General features: G+C 31.2%; 1 protein-coding gene across 1 annotated transcript in view; it reads left to right on the top strand.

Moving 5' to 3' along the window:
* The window catches only part of gw (trinucleotide repeat containing adaptor protein gawky), a 49,804-nt gene extending 37,056 nt beyond the window's left edge, over window positions 1–12,748 (top strand). The window contains exons 11-19 of the mRNA XM_017900546.1: window positions 88–609; window positions 852–1,228; window positions 1,659–1,856; window positions 2,219–2,374; window positions 5,542–6,039; window positions 6,599–6,934; window positions 9,064–9,293; window positions 10,092–10,455; window positions 11,826–12,748. Coding sequence (XP_017756035.1) covers window positions 88–609; window positions 852–1,228; window positions 1,659–1,856; window positions 2,219–2,374; window positions 5,542–6,039; window positions 6,599–6,934; window positions 9,064–9,293; window positions 10,092–10,455; window positions 11,826–12,167 — 3,023 coding nt within the window. The 3' untranslated portion in view covers window positions 12,168–12,748. The remainder of the gene's footprint in view (window positions 1–87; window positions 610–851; window positions 1,229–1,658; window positions 1,857–2,218; window positions 2,375–5,541; window positions 6,040–6,598; window positions 6,935–9,063; window positions 9,294–10,091; window positions 10,456–11,825) is intronic.
* Window positions 12,749–17,496: the final 4,748 nt, after the last annotated feature.

The raw sequence follows: 17,496 nt of genomic DNA, 5'->3' as shown, positions 1-17,496 counted from the left end.
TTATTATTTTTATTATTTTATTATTATAATTTATTTATGTTATTGACATGTCATTTTGGAATAAAATATAAATGATGTTTTTCATAGGATCCAACTGGGGTGATCCAAGAATTGATCGTCGAGATCCTCGTGATCTTCGTTCTGTTGATCCCAGAGAAATGCGAGATCCTCGTGACCACAGAATGTCTTTGGACCCTCGGGAACACATACGTGTAATGGATCCAATGGCTCGAGACCCTAGAATGGCAGACATGCGGGATCCTCGCGGAATTTCTGGAAGGTTAAATGGCACCAATGCTGATGCTATGTGGGGTCAACCACCAGGTCCTCCACATCATCAAATGGGACATCAACATCCTTCCGGTCCTCCAACAAAGATGTTGAATCCTTCCAACATAAATCAATGGGCTGCACCACCACCAAAGGATATTATGCCAGGAAAACCATCAGGTTGGGAAGAACCTTCTCCACCAACACAAAGGAGAAATGTTCCAAATTATGATGACGGCACAAGTTTATGGGGAAATCCTGCAGCAAATCAAAGGACCATACCTGCTAGTAAGGTTTCTCATTGGAAGGACCTTCCAACACCAAATTTAGGCAGAGGAGGTTTGTTTAGTATTATCCATTTTCTATATTGACCATATCTTCTCAATTTTTTTTTATAGCTGGGGACTTTTTATCATTTTGTGTTTAATAATTGATAATTTATTGCAATAATTACACATTTAGTGATACTGAAAAGTTTGGAATATTATAAATATCTATAACTGAAATTTTTATACAATTTTTATATATATAGTTGAAAGAATTTAATATAAAATTTATCATTTTTGGAATTGTTATTATAGGAATGCAGTGCCCTCCTGGTATGCCACAGAATAGAATGCCAGGTCAACCTGGAATGAAACCAGATGTTAGCGGACCAATGTGGGGACATCCTGGTGCTCCTGGCGGACGAAATGGCAGTTGGGCTGAAGGACCACATGATACAGGTTCATGGGATGATCCAAAAACGCCAAGTACCTGGAACGAAGCTCAATTAAATCCTGGCACTTGGGGTGGACCTAGTGCGCACAAAGCTAAACCAATGGGACCCACTGGAAGCTGGGGTGATACTGATATGGATCCTACTCCTAGTTGGGGTCATCCCACAAAACCTACTCTTACAAAAGAAGTTATATGGAATAGCAGGGAATTTCGATATCTCTGTGACTTGGGATTTAAGGTACACAACAGTTCTTTAAATTGTATAAGTGAGTTTATTATATGATTAAATTTAATACTTTTATTGTGTGTTATATATTATAAATATGTTCGTAGCTTATTTCTTGGTTCATTCTATTAAGTAATCTTGTGATTAACTTCCATAAATATTGTATCACGTATTATTTATAAGACAAAATATTAATTCAAAAAGTTTAGAAACTACAATTTTGATTAGCCAGAACTACTGAAAAATATTTTTTATAAGAATTATACACTACTAGAATTATGTAATTATCAAAATGTGTAATTTATGCAGGTATTATGAAATATATATAGGTGCGGAAACGTAGAAATATTAGGTGAAAATGTTTTATTTTTTAAATTCTTATTTATGTATATATAATATGGTCTTGAATTAATGAATTTGGTGATTCTGTTCTTACTTATAGAAAGAAGATGTTGAATTGGCATTGAGAAATCGCGAAATGAATAGAGAGGAAGCTTTGGAACTTCTAAGTCAAGTGCGGCCTTTAGACCAATGGAGAAGACATGACGCACACTCCACTTATGATCCGACAAATCAAGCTACAACTGCGCCAGCATATCCTAGATTTAATCACGTCGCACAGCAAATGTCTTTTCCTCCGGTAACAAATGCTACTATTATTTGATAATTCTGTATATATAAAATTCCAATTATCAGTATGTAATATATTAATATGAAAGAATTGATTTATCCTGCAGATATTCAGATCTTGGAAGTTGATATTTTCAATGTTAAAAATTTAACATTTCTTCAAAAATTGAAATTCTATAATTTTATTTGCAAATTTCATTTATATTATTTCATGAATTCTAGAAAGGATTTAATTTTAAAATCTTTTTAGATTTGAAAATTACTTTTATTGATACAATGAAAGATTTATGTATTGAAATTTAGAATTACTTATATTAATTATTACTTACATTATTAATTAAATATTAATTATGGATTAATTGTTAATTATAGGGTGCTGGAGTGCCAAGTGGAAATGCAACTGGTAGTGTGGGAGGATCGGTTGCTAGTGCAAGTTTGCTGAAGTTACAGCAACAGCAACAACAAACTGCAGTTCCATTGCAGCAACAACAACCTAGTAGTAATGCACCTCAACCACCTTTCAATCAGGTAAATATGACTAGAAATAATATATTAATACAATATTTAAATAAATTTCGTCTTTTCTATATTTTTTCTAAACAAATATTCGGAAAAGAATTTAAAGAACTTCGATTTTTAATTATAAATAAAACCTCCTAAAAGTTATTTTTCGAAAGAATTTGCTTTTATTAAGGTAATGAAATAATTTCGTAAATGTGTTAACTTTTTCTAAATGTATAAAAATTTATATTCTTAACATATAGAAAATATTTTCTTTAAATTCTAGGCTTCCAGAGCTCCTCAGAATCAACCTAGTACTCAACAACTACGTATGTTAGTACAACAGATTCAGCTAGCCGTCCAGGAAGGTTACTTAAACCATCAAATTTTAAATCAACCACTTGCACCTCAAACTCTAATATTTTTGAATCAACTATTACAACAAATCAAAGTTCTGCAACAACTTCACGAACAACATTCTGTACAAAGTACAATGAAGGGTAATGGCCAATCTGTTCTTCAGATCAGTGTACAAATTACGAAAACAAAACAGCAAATAATTTATTATTTTTATTATTTTATTATTATAATTTATTTATGTTATTGACATGTCATTTTGGAATAAAATATAAATGATGTTTTTCATAGGATCCAACTGGGGTGATCCAAGAATTGATCGTCGAGATCCTCGTGATCTTCGTTCTGTTGATCCCAGAGAAATGCGAGATCCTCGTGACCACAGAATGTCTTTGGACCCTCGGGAACACATACGTGTAATGGATCCAATGGCTCGAGACCCTAGAATGGCAGACATGCGGGATCCTCGCGGAATTTCTGGAAGGTTAAATGGCACCAATGCTGATGCTATGTGGGGTCAACCACCAGGTCCTCCACATCATCAAATGGGACATCAACATCCTTCCGGTCCTCCAACAAAGATGTTGAATCCTTCCAACATAAATCAATGGGCTGCACCACCACCAAAGGATATTATGCCAGGAAAACCATCAGGTTGGGAAGAACCTTCTCCACCAACACAAAGGAGAAATGTTCCAAATTATGATGACGGCACAAGTTTATGGGGAAATCCTGCAGCAAATCAAAGGACCATACCTGCTAGTAAGGTTTCTCATTGGAAGGACCTTCCAACACCAAATTTAGGCAGAGGAGGTTTGTTTAGTATTATCCATTTTCTATATTGACCATATCTTCTCAATTTTTTTTTATAGCTGGGGACTTTTTATCATTTTGTGTTTAATAATTGATAATTTATTGCAATAATTACACATTTAGTGATACTGAAAAGTTTGGAATATTATAAATATCTATAACTGAAATTTTTATACAATTTTTATATATATAGTTGAAAGAATTTAATATAAAATTTATCATTTTTGGAATTGTTATTATAGGAATGCAGTGCCCTCCTGGTATGCCACAGAATAGAATGCCAGGTCAACCTGGAATGAAACCAGATGTTAGCGGACCAATGTGGGGACATCCTGGTGCTCCTGGCGGACGAAATGGCAGTTGGGCTGAAGGACCACATGATACAGGTTCATGGGATGATCCAAAAACGCCAAGTACCTGGAACGAAGCTCAATTAAATCCTGGCACTTGGGGTGGACCTAGTGCGCACAAAGCTAAACCAATGGGACCCACTGGAAGCTGGGGTGATACTGATATGGATCCTACTCCTAGTTGGGGTCATCCCACAAAACCTACTCTTACAAAAGAAGTTATATGGAATAGCAGGGAATTTCGATATCTCTGTGACTTGGGATTTAAGGTACACAACAGTTCTTTAAATTGTATAAGTGAGTTTATTATATGATTAAATTTAATACTTTTATTGTGTGTTATATATTATAAATATGTTCGTAGCTTATTTCTTGGTTCATTCTATTAAGTAATCTTGTGATTAACTTCCATAAATATTGTATCACGTATTATTTATAAGACAAAATATTAATTCAAAAAGTTTAGAAACTACAATTTTGATTAGCCAGAACTACTGAAAAATATTTTTTATAAGAATTATACACTACTAGAATTATGTAATTATCAAAATGTGTAATTTATGCAGGTATTATGAAATATATATAGGTGCGGAAACGTAGAAATATTAGGTGAAAATGTTTTATTTTTTAAATTCTTATTTATGTATATATAATATGGTCTTGAATTAATGAATTTGGTGATTCTGTTCTTACTTATAGAAAGAAGATGTTGAATTGGCATTGAGAAATCGCGAAATGAATAGAGAGGAAGCTTTGGAACTTCTAAGTCAAGTGCGGCCTTTAGACCAATGGAGAAGACATGACGCACACTCCACTTATGATCCGACAAATCAAGCTACAACTGCGCCAGCATATCCTAGATTTAATCACGTCGCACAGCAAATGTCTTTTCCTCCGGTAACAAATGCTACTATTATTTGATAATTCTGTATATATAAAATTCCAATTATCAGTATGTAATATATTAATATGAAAGAATTGATTTATCCTGCAGATATTCAGATCTTGGAAGTTGATATTTTCAATGTTAAAAATTTAACATTTCTTCAAAAATTGAAATTCTATAATTTTATTTGCAAATTTCATTTATATTATTTCATGAATTCTAGAAAGGATTTAATTTTAAAATCTTTTTATATTTGAAAATTACTTTTATTGATACAATGAAAGATTTATGTATTGAAATTTAGAATTACTTATATTAATTATTACTTACATTATTAATTAAATATTAATTATGGATTAATTGTTAATTATAGGGTGCTGGAGTGCCAAGTGGAAATGCAACTGGTAGTGTGGGAGGATCGGTTGCTAGTGCAAGTTTGCTGAAGTTACAGCAACAGCAACAACAAACTGCAGTTCCATTGCAGCAACAACAACCTAGTAGTAATGCACCTCAACCACCTTTCAATCAGGTAAATATGACTAGAAATAATATATTAATACAATATTTAAATAAATTTCGTCTTTTCTATATTTTTTCTAAACAAATATTCGGAAAAGAATTTAAAGAACTTCGATTTTTAATTATAAATAAAACCTCCTAAAAGTTATTTTTCGAAAGAATTTGCTTTTATTAAGGTAATGAAATAATTTCGTAAATGTGTTAACTTTTTCTAAATGTATAAAAATTTATATTCTTAACATATAGAAAATATTTTCTTTAAATTCTAGGCTTCCAGAGCTCCTCAGAATCAACCTAGTACTCAACAACTACGTATGTTAGTACAACAGATTCAGCTAGCCGTCCAGGAAGGTTACTTAAACCATCAAATTTTAAATCAACCACTTGCACCTCAAACTCTAATATTTTTGAATCAACTATTACAACAAATCAAAGTTCTGCAACAACTTCACGAACAACATTCTGTACAAAGTACAATGAAGGGTAATGGCCAATCTGTTCTTCAGATCAGTGTACAAATTACGAAAACAAAACAGCAAATAACAAATCTTCAAAATCAAATTGCTGTGCAACAAGCTACTTATATGAAGCAGCAACAACAGCAACAACAACAGCAGCAGCAGCAGCAGCAGCAGCAGCAGCAACAGCAGCAACATCCTGTGCCACCATCTCAAAGCTCAGAATATTATAAGAGCTCAGTACATGACCCTATGTCAGCGTTGCAAAACAGCTTCACAGATTTGAGCATGAATAAGGTACCTCCTGTTGTAAGTACATTTTTTATTCTTCTTTTATAGAATATGAACTTTACATACAAAATTAAGACTTATATACATTGTTTTTAATTAATTCTTATACAAAATAAATGAGATAATACAATACTACAATTGAATTGCATTTTCAATATTAGGCTTTTAATATATTTAATAATAATAGAGGATTTAGTTATTTTTATTAAAACAATAAAATATGATAAACAGAATGATGGTATTAAAAAAACTAATATATTAGTAGTATAATAAAAAATGGGTATAACTTATAATATTATGCTTCTAAATTAATCTTATAGTATTAAACATTTTTCAATAGTTTGTTGAGATTATATATTACAATCGTCTTTTGAATTGTTTTTACAACAGTTTTTTAAATTTTTACTTATACTAACGATATTGTGAAAGGCGTTTTTCAAAAGTAGAAAACTAATAAGGAAAACTATAAGCTTAATACTATGAGATTTAACTTAATGTATATTATCTGCATTGAATTAAATTTGCCATTGTTATTGCACTGGTTTACTGATATTAAAATTACTTCTGTTTATTATAGAGTCAGCAACAGTCAAGACTGAACCAGTGGAAGTTACCTTCTTTGGATAAGGATGGAGAGTTAGTTACGAATGAGTTCTCAAGAGCACCAGGAACAACCAGTAAGCCAGCAGCTACACCGGCTGGTTTAACACGATCACACAGTAGTCCTAACATGAATCCTTTGTTGGGTCAAGGAGATGGTACATGGTCTACCAGATTTGGAGAGAGTGGATGGCCAGACCCAGGTAACACGGATTCCACTGATGGAAAGGATTGGCAGCCAACTGGTGCAGCTGCTGGTGCTGTTGCTTTCACCGATCTTGTACCTGAATTTGAGCCTGGCAAGCCATGGAAGGTAATCCATTTCCAATATCGTACTTCCAGTGAGAAGAAAAACTTTTGTATATACACACCTTAAAATGGTTGTTTATAACATTATTAGTTTAAAGTATTATTGACTAATACACCTGATTCGTGATAATTGTATTTGAAATTACAAAAATACAATATTTTGTGAATATATTTATTATAGAAACGTATATGAATTATACATATATATATATATATATTTTGTTCTTACCTATAAATAGGTAAGAAATGAAAACGTTAAAATTAATTAAAAAATATTTATTGTTCTGTAATTTAAATCATTATCTTAAAAATACAAAATATAAAAATTCGAAACATTAGTTTTTAATGTATAGTAATTTAATTATATGCTTCACAGTACTTTGCAATACATTTTTTGTTATAATGTATAAAAATACTATTATAATGATTTAAAAACGAGAGAACATTTATACAAAAAACATAAATAGGTTGAGATTGAATTTGAGAAATAAAAAACCACCCATTTGTTATTTTTTGAATCTTGATTTACTTCTCACTTATGTTAATCCATAAATGCATATTAAAACCTTGTTTGTGAATATTACGAATTATGCGTTTATGTACAATAACATAAATTACTTACCTAGATCATTTTGTGACTTACCAATTTAAAATTAAAATATTGAAACACTTCAGGTATTATTTCATTTACACTAATAGAGAATGAGGTTGTTATTTGTTTGTTAATCGTAGAATTGCTGTCATGAAGTTTGGCTGTATGACGAAATTTTTGCCTCGCAGTGCCTGGCGTCGAGGGGGGTTAAACAGAGCGCACTGGTAATCAAATCCCAAAATAAAAAATGAAATCTTAAATTATAAAAAAGTAAAGAGCTTTTTAATTTGTCGTAAAGAATTTATATGTTTTATTTGTTCTAAATTTATTCTGTTGAAGGGCATTCTGCATAATACAAGAATAATAAGATATATATAGTACGTAAATATCAAAATGATAAAAATAAAGTAAATAAAGTTTTCCAATACTAAGGAACAGGATTTATTTTAAATTTGTTATATTAAATCGATTTTTACGTCAGAATTCAATATGAAATTAAAATTTGTTTACATACTAAGATTTTAACGTCATTCATTTTGAAGAATTACTGTGAGAAATCTTTTGATGATTATTTTGTAGAAAATTATGTATGGCTTCACAAAATATTTCTTACAATTAGTAGTTCTAGGATAAGCATTGTTCTCTTTTTCACAGTTCTCTTATTAGAAGGTATTCTTGTTTTTTCCATTCCGTGGTAAGTCCTTTACCTTTTTACTTCCTTCCCAATTATAACTATGGCAGATTTCTAACAAAAAGGGTAAATACAGCTCGGGTTCATGAAACATAAAATCTTAAGTGTTCAGTGTTAACTAGCTTATATTTTCAAATTTTTGTGATTATAACACTTTTTCAACATTCTAATTAAATAATTCGTATCGTATTTCATGTACTGAATCCATAGAACTGAATTTAGAAAAAGTAATAGTAATATCTTTTTCTTTTCATTTTCCTTATTGTATGTCAGATGGAAGACATTTGTTGTAGTTTGTTCAGTTTATAGCAAAGTTTTAATTTGATTGTCAATTCACGATGTACAATTGTAATTATTGTTTCACATAATTTTAAAGACATGTCAAATCATAAGTATTAACTTGTAATTTAATTTTTTTTTTTTATCTGCATTTTGTTTCCCAAGTAAAACTAAAGTGTCATATCTTTTGTCGTACATTTGATCAATAATTTTATGTTGTTTTCTGTTGCTTTCTAATGATAACAAACATATACAACATTAACTATTTTATAAGCGGACTTGCATCTCAAGCTTAAAGTTTTTACTGGACATTTTAAATATAAAAAATTGAATACCGATTAGAAAAATTGTAAGTTTCTAGTAAAATTTAATAGAATAAATTTTTAATAGAATACTTTTTTCTTTTTTTTTCCAAAATTGTATTCATTATAAGTTATAATACAAACTATTAGGTAAATTTCTTAATTCAAATTCCAACTTAGTAATTTAAATTCTGTATAATCAAAAGGAAAGTGAACAATTCTTAAAGGTGACACTTATTCGGGTCCACCTATATTTAATTTCATTTTAGGGTACCCAGATGAAGAGCATCGAGGATGATCCAAGCATTACTCCGGGTTCTATCGTTCGATCACCGCTTTCTTTAGCAACGATCAAAGATCCAGATGCCATTTTCTCTTCAAGTAGTAAAACTTCGCCACCACCACAGCAACCTACCAATCCTGATACATCAATACCAAGTTTGAGTAATTCTACATGGACGTTCAATCCACCTGTCACTACTCCAAACGCATTTACTAGGTAATGTTACTAATTTCAATTATTAAAATAATTTTGGTATTTTATTTTCCATATATATTTTTTGCTTTTATTAGCTTACATTAATAATACAATCAAATTATGCCATTATGTATTGTGAATAAAATTGGACAAGTGTTATATAAGCTTTGATGGAATTTTGTTATTAAACAGTTATTAAAAGGAAGAAAATAATCCATAGAAAAATGAATGGAAAAATATTTGCACATGCGCTTATTTTTATTTACAAAAATAGTATATAAATACAATTCATATTTTTTAGTGTTTCTTTATATATCAAAATAGTATATTTATTTAGAAGGGTTAATAACTTCTCATTTTTAAATAATACGAAGTATGTGATTTTGCTATTTTTATTTATAATTTGTGATTCGTTATTTTATATTTATAATTACAAAATATGTTTTCAGTATTTTTTATCCATTTCTTGAGTCATAATGATAAAAGATGTTTTATTGGCTATTTTTCTATTCTTTTGATTTGTAAATATGATAAGGGCATAAATCTCTAGTAGTACATAATACTAAATTATATTTGAACGTGCTATTTTTTTAAATCTCGTCATCATAAATTTGATGAAAATGATACATGATGTGGTAGTGAAACAAGCAGTGCATAATAATTAAGTTTAATTAAAATATATTAAATTGTTAGTGCTTATTTTTCGGCTTATTACAACTGAATTATTTTGATTACAAATAGTCAGTAATTTTATAAAGTTCACGTGGATATATTTTCCTCTAACTACATTACTATAGTTACATAAAATATAATTTTCAGCTCAAAGAATACTTGGGGTGAATCTGCACCACCGCCGACTGCGGTTACTTCAGAGCTTTGGGGAGCACCAATGAGTAAGGTTCGTGGTCCTCCACCAGGCTTAAGCAGTAAAGCCACGGGAAATACAAGCAATGGCTGGGCAGGTTTTGGTACCATCAGCAGATCCAGTTCATGGGGCTTTCAATCAAGCACAAATGCTGCCTGGGTTTCTACCTGGTTACTACTTAAGAATCTGACGCCTCAAATCGATGGTTCTACTTTGAAAACCCTCTGCATGCAACACGGTCCTGTTCAAGACTTCCGATTATACCTTAATCATGGAATTGCTTTAACCAAATATTCATCAAGAGATGAGGCTATTAAGGTTTAGTGTCTTTTATATACTTTTATTATTGCATTAATTTCATTAATCTTTAGCAGTCTTACATCATTAATTAATGGAAAATATTCATGAAATAAAGAAATATGAACAATTAAAGGATAAGTCAAATTGACTATATTAACCCAAATAATTTAGACTGCAAAAGGTTAGGCTTGGGTTAACTACCCAATAATTAGTTGACTATATTTTTCTTTTTTAGTTTTTACTAGTGTCTTAATTCATATATATGATTCACTATATATGTTTTTTCAATTAAGGTTTAAAATTTCAATGCACTTTGACCACATTAGTGTTAGGTGTCCCAGAAAGTTCGTACGTTTTTTATTGATTTTATTCGTTTAAGTAATCATTATTACATTAATATATTACATTAAGATACGTTTATTTATTCTATTTTTAAACAAATTTATTTCCTTGAAGTAGAAAGTTGTATAAAAGTTTTTATTTAATTTTTTTATATGAATGGAATTTTAAATGTTAAATGTATTTTAGACATTTTTTGTATATTTTCATTACCTTCAATTTTCACTAAGTGGATATGTACTCTTTTTTTGTAAACATTTGATTGCATGATGACTTTACCTTTGTTCCATCAATGTCCCATTAAATTAATAGTTCATTAATTTTTAATACATTTAGAAATTTTTCAATCGCATTTGTATTGTATGTTTTCTTTTGTAATGAGATCATAGTTGACACAATAATATTTTTTATGTGATATAAATCAAGTTAATAGAAAACAAATTAATTTTTTGATAGTATATATGAACATATGGAAATCATTGTATTCTACCTCTCAACATTGATGTAACTTCAATGTTCCTCGTTAAATTTGTTAAAAAATAATTGCATACTATTAGATTTGGTTAAGAAATAATTTCAATGGATTATATTAAATAGCAGTTTCTTTCACAATCTAAATTCATTTAGGAATTTGGTCATTGTAATAAGAAATACAGATAACAACTATCTAAATATGAATAATTGATTAGAATGTAATGTTTTACGAATAGACGTTTTTAGATTAACGAATATATTTAAAAACTGTCTAATCCTGCGAGTATATAAAAGTAATAAAGAAAAATTGCACGTGAAAAATCGCACGAACTTCTTGGAACAGTTAATAATTTCGTATGATGCTAATAATGGAATATTTCTATATCATACTTAAATATCTTTAATATAAGAACAGAATAAAATCAAATAAAATTGTAACGTAATGATTCTTTGGATTAAAAAAAAGCATTTATTGCATTTTTGTGTACACAATTAGAATAGTATATAGTAAATTTATGTATATAGATATTATTTTGTAAAGTATTAATAATATAAATATTTGATGATTTTTTCAGGCACAAGGTGCTCTGAACAATTGCGTCCTGGGCAACACAACAATTTTCGCAGAATCTCCAGCCGATACCGAGGTACACAGTTTGTTACAACAACTTAGTCATGGAGGCCAACAGCAAGCTGGAGCAACCACCGGGGCAGGATGGGGCTTGCGACCATCAAACAAAACTGGTCCACCACCAGACACTTGGGGCGGTAGTTCCAGCCAACTATGGGGTGCTCCACCGAGCAGTAATTCTCTTTGGAGCAACACCGGTATTGACAGCAACGATCAACAACGTGCTACGCCCAGTTCTCTGAACTCGTACTTACCCGGAGACCTTCTGGGAGGTGAGTCGATGTAGAGTGCCGCACGGAGGAGCGGTATCACTCGTGCGATGACCAAGCCTTCTACTTCACGATACGTCAATTATATTCCGCAATGTCAGATGGGCCGGTTCTCGCGATGAAGTTACTTAAATCAGTGCCGTGCAATTTCGGCAGCAACAAGGATCTGATTTGATTTCAAGAGAAGATTTTTCAATTTGGGATTTGGGGATAATGGGGGCAAGGGAGGGTATATCATGAATTTCAAGGCTTTTGGTGTGCGCCGTGCTTTCTCAATGGTTTGGTGTAGTGCCGAGTACGTTTAATAATAGCCGCGAATGCTGTTATTATTACGCGTACTATATGATAAGTGCATACGTACTACGCAATTTGAAATTAAAATTAGTATTTTTGTTATGATATTGCTTTTGTTGCAGTTCATTTTCGTATTTTGGTATTTTGGTATTTTAGAATAATATTAATTTCACCCGATAATATGCGCGTATGTGTGTACACAGTGCGCAGCATGTTTGATAGACGCGTTTTATGATGTTTCAATTACTGAATTAGTATTCTTCCCATTCAGGTCGCGTTCTCATTTACATACGTTTCACTCTGATATTCTGTTTATTCAGAACAATGTATTATTACTATGTTCAAGGTATTTAAGTTTAATCTTTGCTATCCAACATTCGTCGATGTTTTAATATTTCTAATATTGCGCATGGTACAGTAAATACGTCATATGCATGATATATAATACGTTACAAAAAATTGAATTCCGAATGTAATATGTCGATACATTATTGGTATCTAATGGAATAATGCCATTTTTGTCCTTTCAATTTTTATAATTACAAAAAACGTGCCGTTCTTATACTTGCCAATAATGACGATTATTTATTCGACTTCATTTTCTCGGTATTGTCTCATATATCGACGTCAATAGAATTTGATTTCGATCAAAAGAATTTCTAACACGAAAATGTGCGCACGAATATAATTTATATTAAAGCATCGATATGCAGGTCATTTCATAAAAATAGGATAAATTTTCAGCTCCTTTTGCATCATTTTGAAAATTGGAGCACAAATATTAGAAAAGTTAAAAGGGTACGCGCATACACCACAGCCATTAGCTTTGAAAAAATGATACATCGGCTGATTCTAGATAATGGCGTCGCCAACACTTTCTTAAGAATGCGCGTGTAAGAAAGTAAATTATGATCAATGGTCTCACGAGTGTTCCACTTTTTTGCTCTGAACAGTTTCCTTTAATCGAGACTGCCATGCGTATCAAACGTAGACTGTACCAATCTAATCAAAACAAAAAAAAAGCAGGAAGAATGAATAAGATATGAATGAAAGAAAAATAAAAAAGAAAAAAAAAGAGAGGAGGAATGTTACCTCTGAAAGAAACTAATAAGCGAGGATCCGCGTCGATGCTTTGGGCTATATATACCTCTTCCATTAGCAACGGTGATATAGAATCGAATTTTTAGTGAATTTTTTCCTTCGCACGCAACGATGGCTAAAGTGGAAAATTTGGTGATCGTTGCTGCAGGATTAACGATAGTAATACGGATAGTGGTAATTGCTTTTATTTGTATATTGTTATTCCAATTAGCAGATTACGATTAAATGGACGATGTTGTAATAAAATTGACTTAAATAATCGAAAATGCGAATCGGTTCGTGATTGTTGATTCAGAGTATACCACTACATTATCGTTGAGGTGTATCGGCAGATTGTCTTGATCTTCTGTGAAATATTCGAAGATCGTTATTGTAACTAAAAATCGATTCTCTATCGTAAAACGCCCAGAAACTTCTAAAGGGATGGATAAATCGGGGTCCGAGTTCTTGCGACGACAACAAAAACGATACCAAATGTTATCGCAATAACGTAAATTTTATTCTATATTAAATCTAAATGCCACCCGTCGTGCCAATGTCCAGCGTGTCTCTTTACCATTTACTAATTATAGAGTTATAACGAATATGGTAATTCGATGTTTTTTCTCTAGCTATCTTTGTCTGTTGTCTGCCTATCTGTGTGTGTCTTTGTCTCTGTCTCTCCTATCTTTCTCTCTCTTTTCTCTCTCTCTCTCTCTCTCTCTCTCTCTCTCATTCTCTCTCTCTTTTTCTCTTTCTCTTTCTCTCTCCCCCCTCTGCAAAATGAATGATACTGGAGAAAAAGTATATGCCACTTCCCATTGGTTAATATTAAGAAATGAAAAAGCATTTAAAGATTCATAGAGATGTGAAATTTCAAGTTGAAATCCTGAGTAAAAGTTTTCTCTTTCAAAATATAGTTTCGAATTTTCGAGCGGAAGGGTCTTTCCAATTATACAGTGACGGAAAATTTTTATTTTAAGAATGTCGATTTTCTTTCATGTAGTTGGTAATTTTACAATGATCAGTACTTTTCGAATCACATGTAAACACGTATTGCTCTTATCCGCTTCAGTTTCAATTCTATAAAATACTGTAATATTTATGCGTGATTTTAGTGCAGTAACATATACTGTATATTAGTATTTCCAGTTATTACATGTATAAAATAGAAAATATTTTAAGTGCTAAATAATATTTAATGACATTGACTGAAAGGCATAGGAAAACAAATTGTAATGATATTAATCTATTATTAGTAGCGTACGTGGTACTCTACATTGTATAGTAGAGACTCATTAATTACGACTGTAAGTAAATTTCATTATTCGTATACACAAATGATATCTTGGATATTTTGAACTTGATTTATGCTAACAATCTTTTAAATCGATATTTTATTCTTTGGATTAATCGATAGTTAAACGTGGCTTACATTACATGAAAATTCAAATTTTTTAAATAATTTTATGTCGCTAAGAAAATGATGTAAAGTGAATTCAAGTTGGGCCATAACTTGACTCGAGTCAAATAATAATGCTCTCTATCACGATGACGATTATGGGGAACTGAAATGATAATTTAATGTAGAATATGAGGGTAGCGTGGATATTCTTATAAAAGGTTTTATTTATAAGTCGAGTTTATTTTATGTACATGCATTATATTTATGTTTATTTTTCGAAGGTCAAATTGTTTATATTAACCTATTTCATAATTAAATTCGTTTACTTTTTTAAATTAATTCTTCAAAAAAACTTGTAAAATATATTATAGCAGTAGAATGTATTATCAGCTAGTTTGAAATAATCGGAATCGAATAATATTTAAGTATTATGAGGTAACGTTAGTTGCTGGACATAACCTATTTTTATGACGAAAATTTTAAATATCTATTGAACCTTACCTTTATCGGGATAAAACAAAAGATGTAAGAACTTCAATTTTTATTTATTTCCATTTTATTTTATTTTAATTTATTTAATTTTATTTTATGCTATTCTATACTTTCCTTTTTCTTTCATGCATTGATAAAAGCAATTTTGTACAAGAAAGGAGGCATTGACTAATCTGTAGGGTTTCGTTTTTGCCAATTTTCTGTTGGTTTTATCTGTAACATTTGAGATCACATAAAAGACAAGTGGATATTAAATAATTTCTAGAAGGAAATTTGTTGTGTATACAATTCGGCAATTTAGCTTCACCTAAAGTCATATTTTCGAATCGACAAAGGAAAGATTGCAATGTAAGGTTAAAGAAGGATTTATAAACGATCGGATATGGCGTGAATCCAAAGGGATAGAACAATTTAAATATTACCGATTTCATAACCTATTACTACTCCGATTAGGAGGAAGTTGAAACTTTGTGTACAGGTTATGCTAGTTCTAACTTTGCGTTTGTATGCGATCGTAAATCGTGTTACAGTTACAACGCTGAGCTCTCCCTTCTACTGCTAGTTAACGGTTTGCTGTACGAAAGGTAAAGCTGAAACACTGAACATGTCGGACTGTATCGAATCGCTGTATCGAATTAATGAGTCTTACTGTACCGGATAGATATTCGGTGGGAAAGAATGCTGTTGAGATGTTGGTTCTAAACAAAAAAAAAATAATAGAACATGCATCGTAATGTTTCTTTTTTGTTTACTTGTTTGTTTTTTAGCCTCTTTTAACTTCCCTCTTTATTATGTATTTTCTTTTTTGTTTAATTTATCTTCAATGTTATACGTAACTATATATATGATAACAGAAAAATGATGTAAATATAAGATTAATTCTCAGTACATATGATACAAACATTGCATTTAAATTTAGAAATAATTTTACCGGGCTGCGTTTGTTTCGTTTACAACAAATGTTTTCCGTTATTCGTAATCGAAGATGATCGATATCTTTATACGTCACTGTATATCTCGCTTCTGAGAAATTAACCTCGAAAATTCGATAGAACAAAGACAGACGTTGATGATAATTTGAACTTTCAATTGGACCATTGGGAGGAGGTTCGATTATAGAAGAGGGGTAAACACGAGTTTCATTCCCTCTGCCCCTCCGTTGCGTGCGCGCGCACGCGCGTGTCATGAAAGGTTATGCGTACATGCCTGTGTGTGCAAGCGAATGTGATCCCGCGCGCGCGCGCGCGCGCGAGCGAGCAAGCGCGCGTGTGTGTGTATGTGTATGTGTATGTTTTCAACGTCAAAGGTACCTGAATGGACTGATAACCATACCGATGGGAAAAAGAGTGTTTACTATTCATTGCACAATATTTTTTTTCTGACGTTCTGAAATATATATTATAACGCCCTCAGACCTTCGGTCTTGTTCAACTACGAGACTAAAGTTTTCTTTTCCGTTCTTTTTTTTTTTACTTTTTCTTTCTTTCCTTTTTTTTTGTTTTTTTGTTTTTTTTTTTCTTTCTAGAGTCTGCTGTTAAGCGAATAACAGATCTTGCCGTAACGTTACGCGTAACGTGTATAAAGTTAAACGTCAATCTCTCTCAAGTGCCGATGCATTTCAAATATTAGTACGAGATTTTCTTGATCTTCTGGGATTTGATTTTTCATGACTCTTAGCATTTGAGTGTTACGGATATTTCGATCATTTTGTGTGTTCTAAGTTTACTGCTATGTATATATATATGTGTGGGTGTATGTATATATATATGTGTGTATATACATATATACATACATACATTCATACATACATATATGCATACATACATACACACACACACATATACACATTAGACAAGTATTTCAAGGCAAATGAATTCGAGTTATTAAAGCTATGTAAGTAATCAAATTATCGTAAAGGGGTTTTCCTAAATCAGAAACGTTAGGTTCTCCTATAATAATAAACAAATGAAGGGATCAAAAGGGTCCTGCAAATTTAATTTTGGGACTACCTGAAATGGTGAGGGGTTAATTCTTTAAAAATCAAAAAAAAAAAAAAAAAAAAAAAAAAAAAAAAA

This window comes from Eufriesea mexicana, unplaced genomic scaffold (assembly GCF_001483705.2).
Source record: "Eufriesea mexicana isolate 0111107269 unplaced genomic scaffold, ASM148370v2 scaffold1303, whole genome shotgun sequence".
Lineage (NCBI taxonomy): Eukaryota > Metazoa > Arthropoda > Insecta > Hymenoptera > Apidae > Eufriesea > Eufriesea mexicana.
This window is presented reverse-complemented; position numbering and strand designations above follow the sequence as displayed.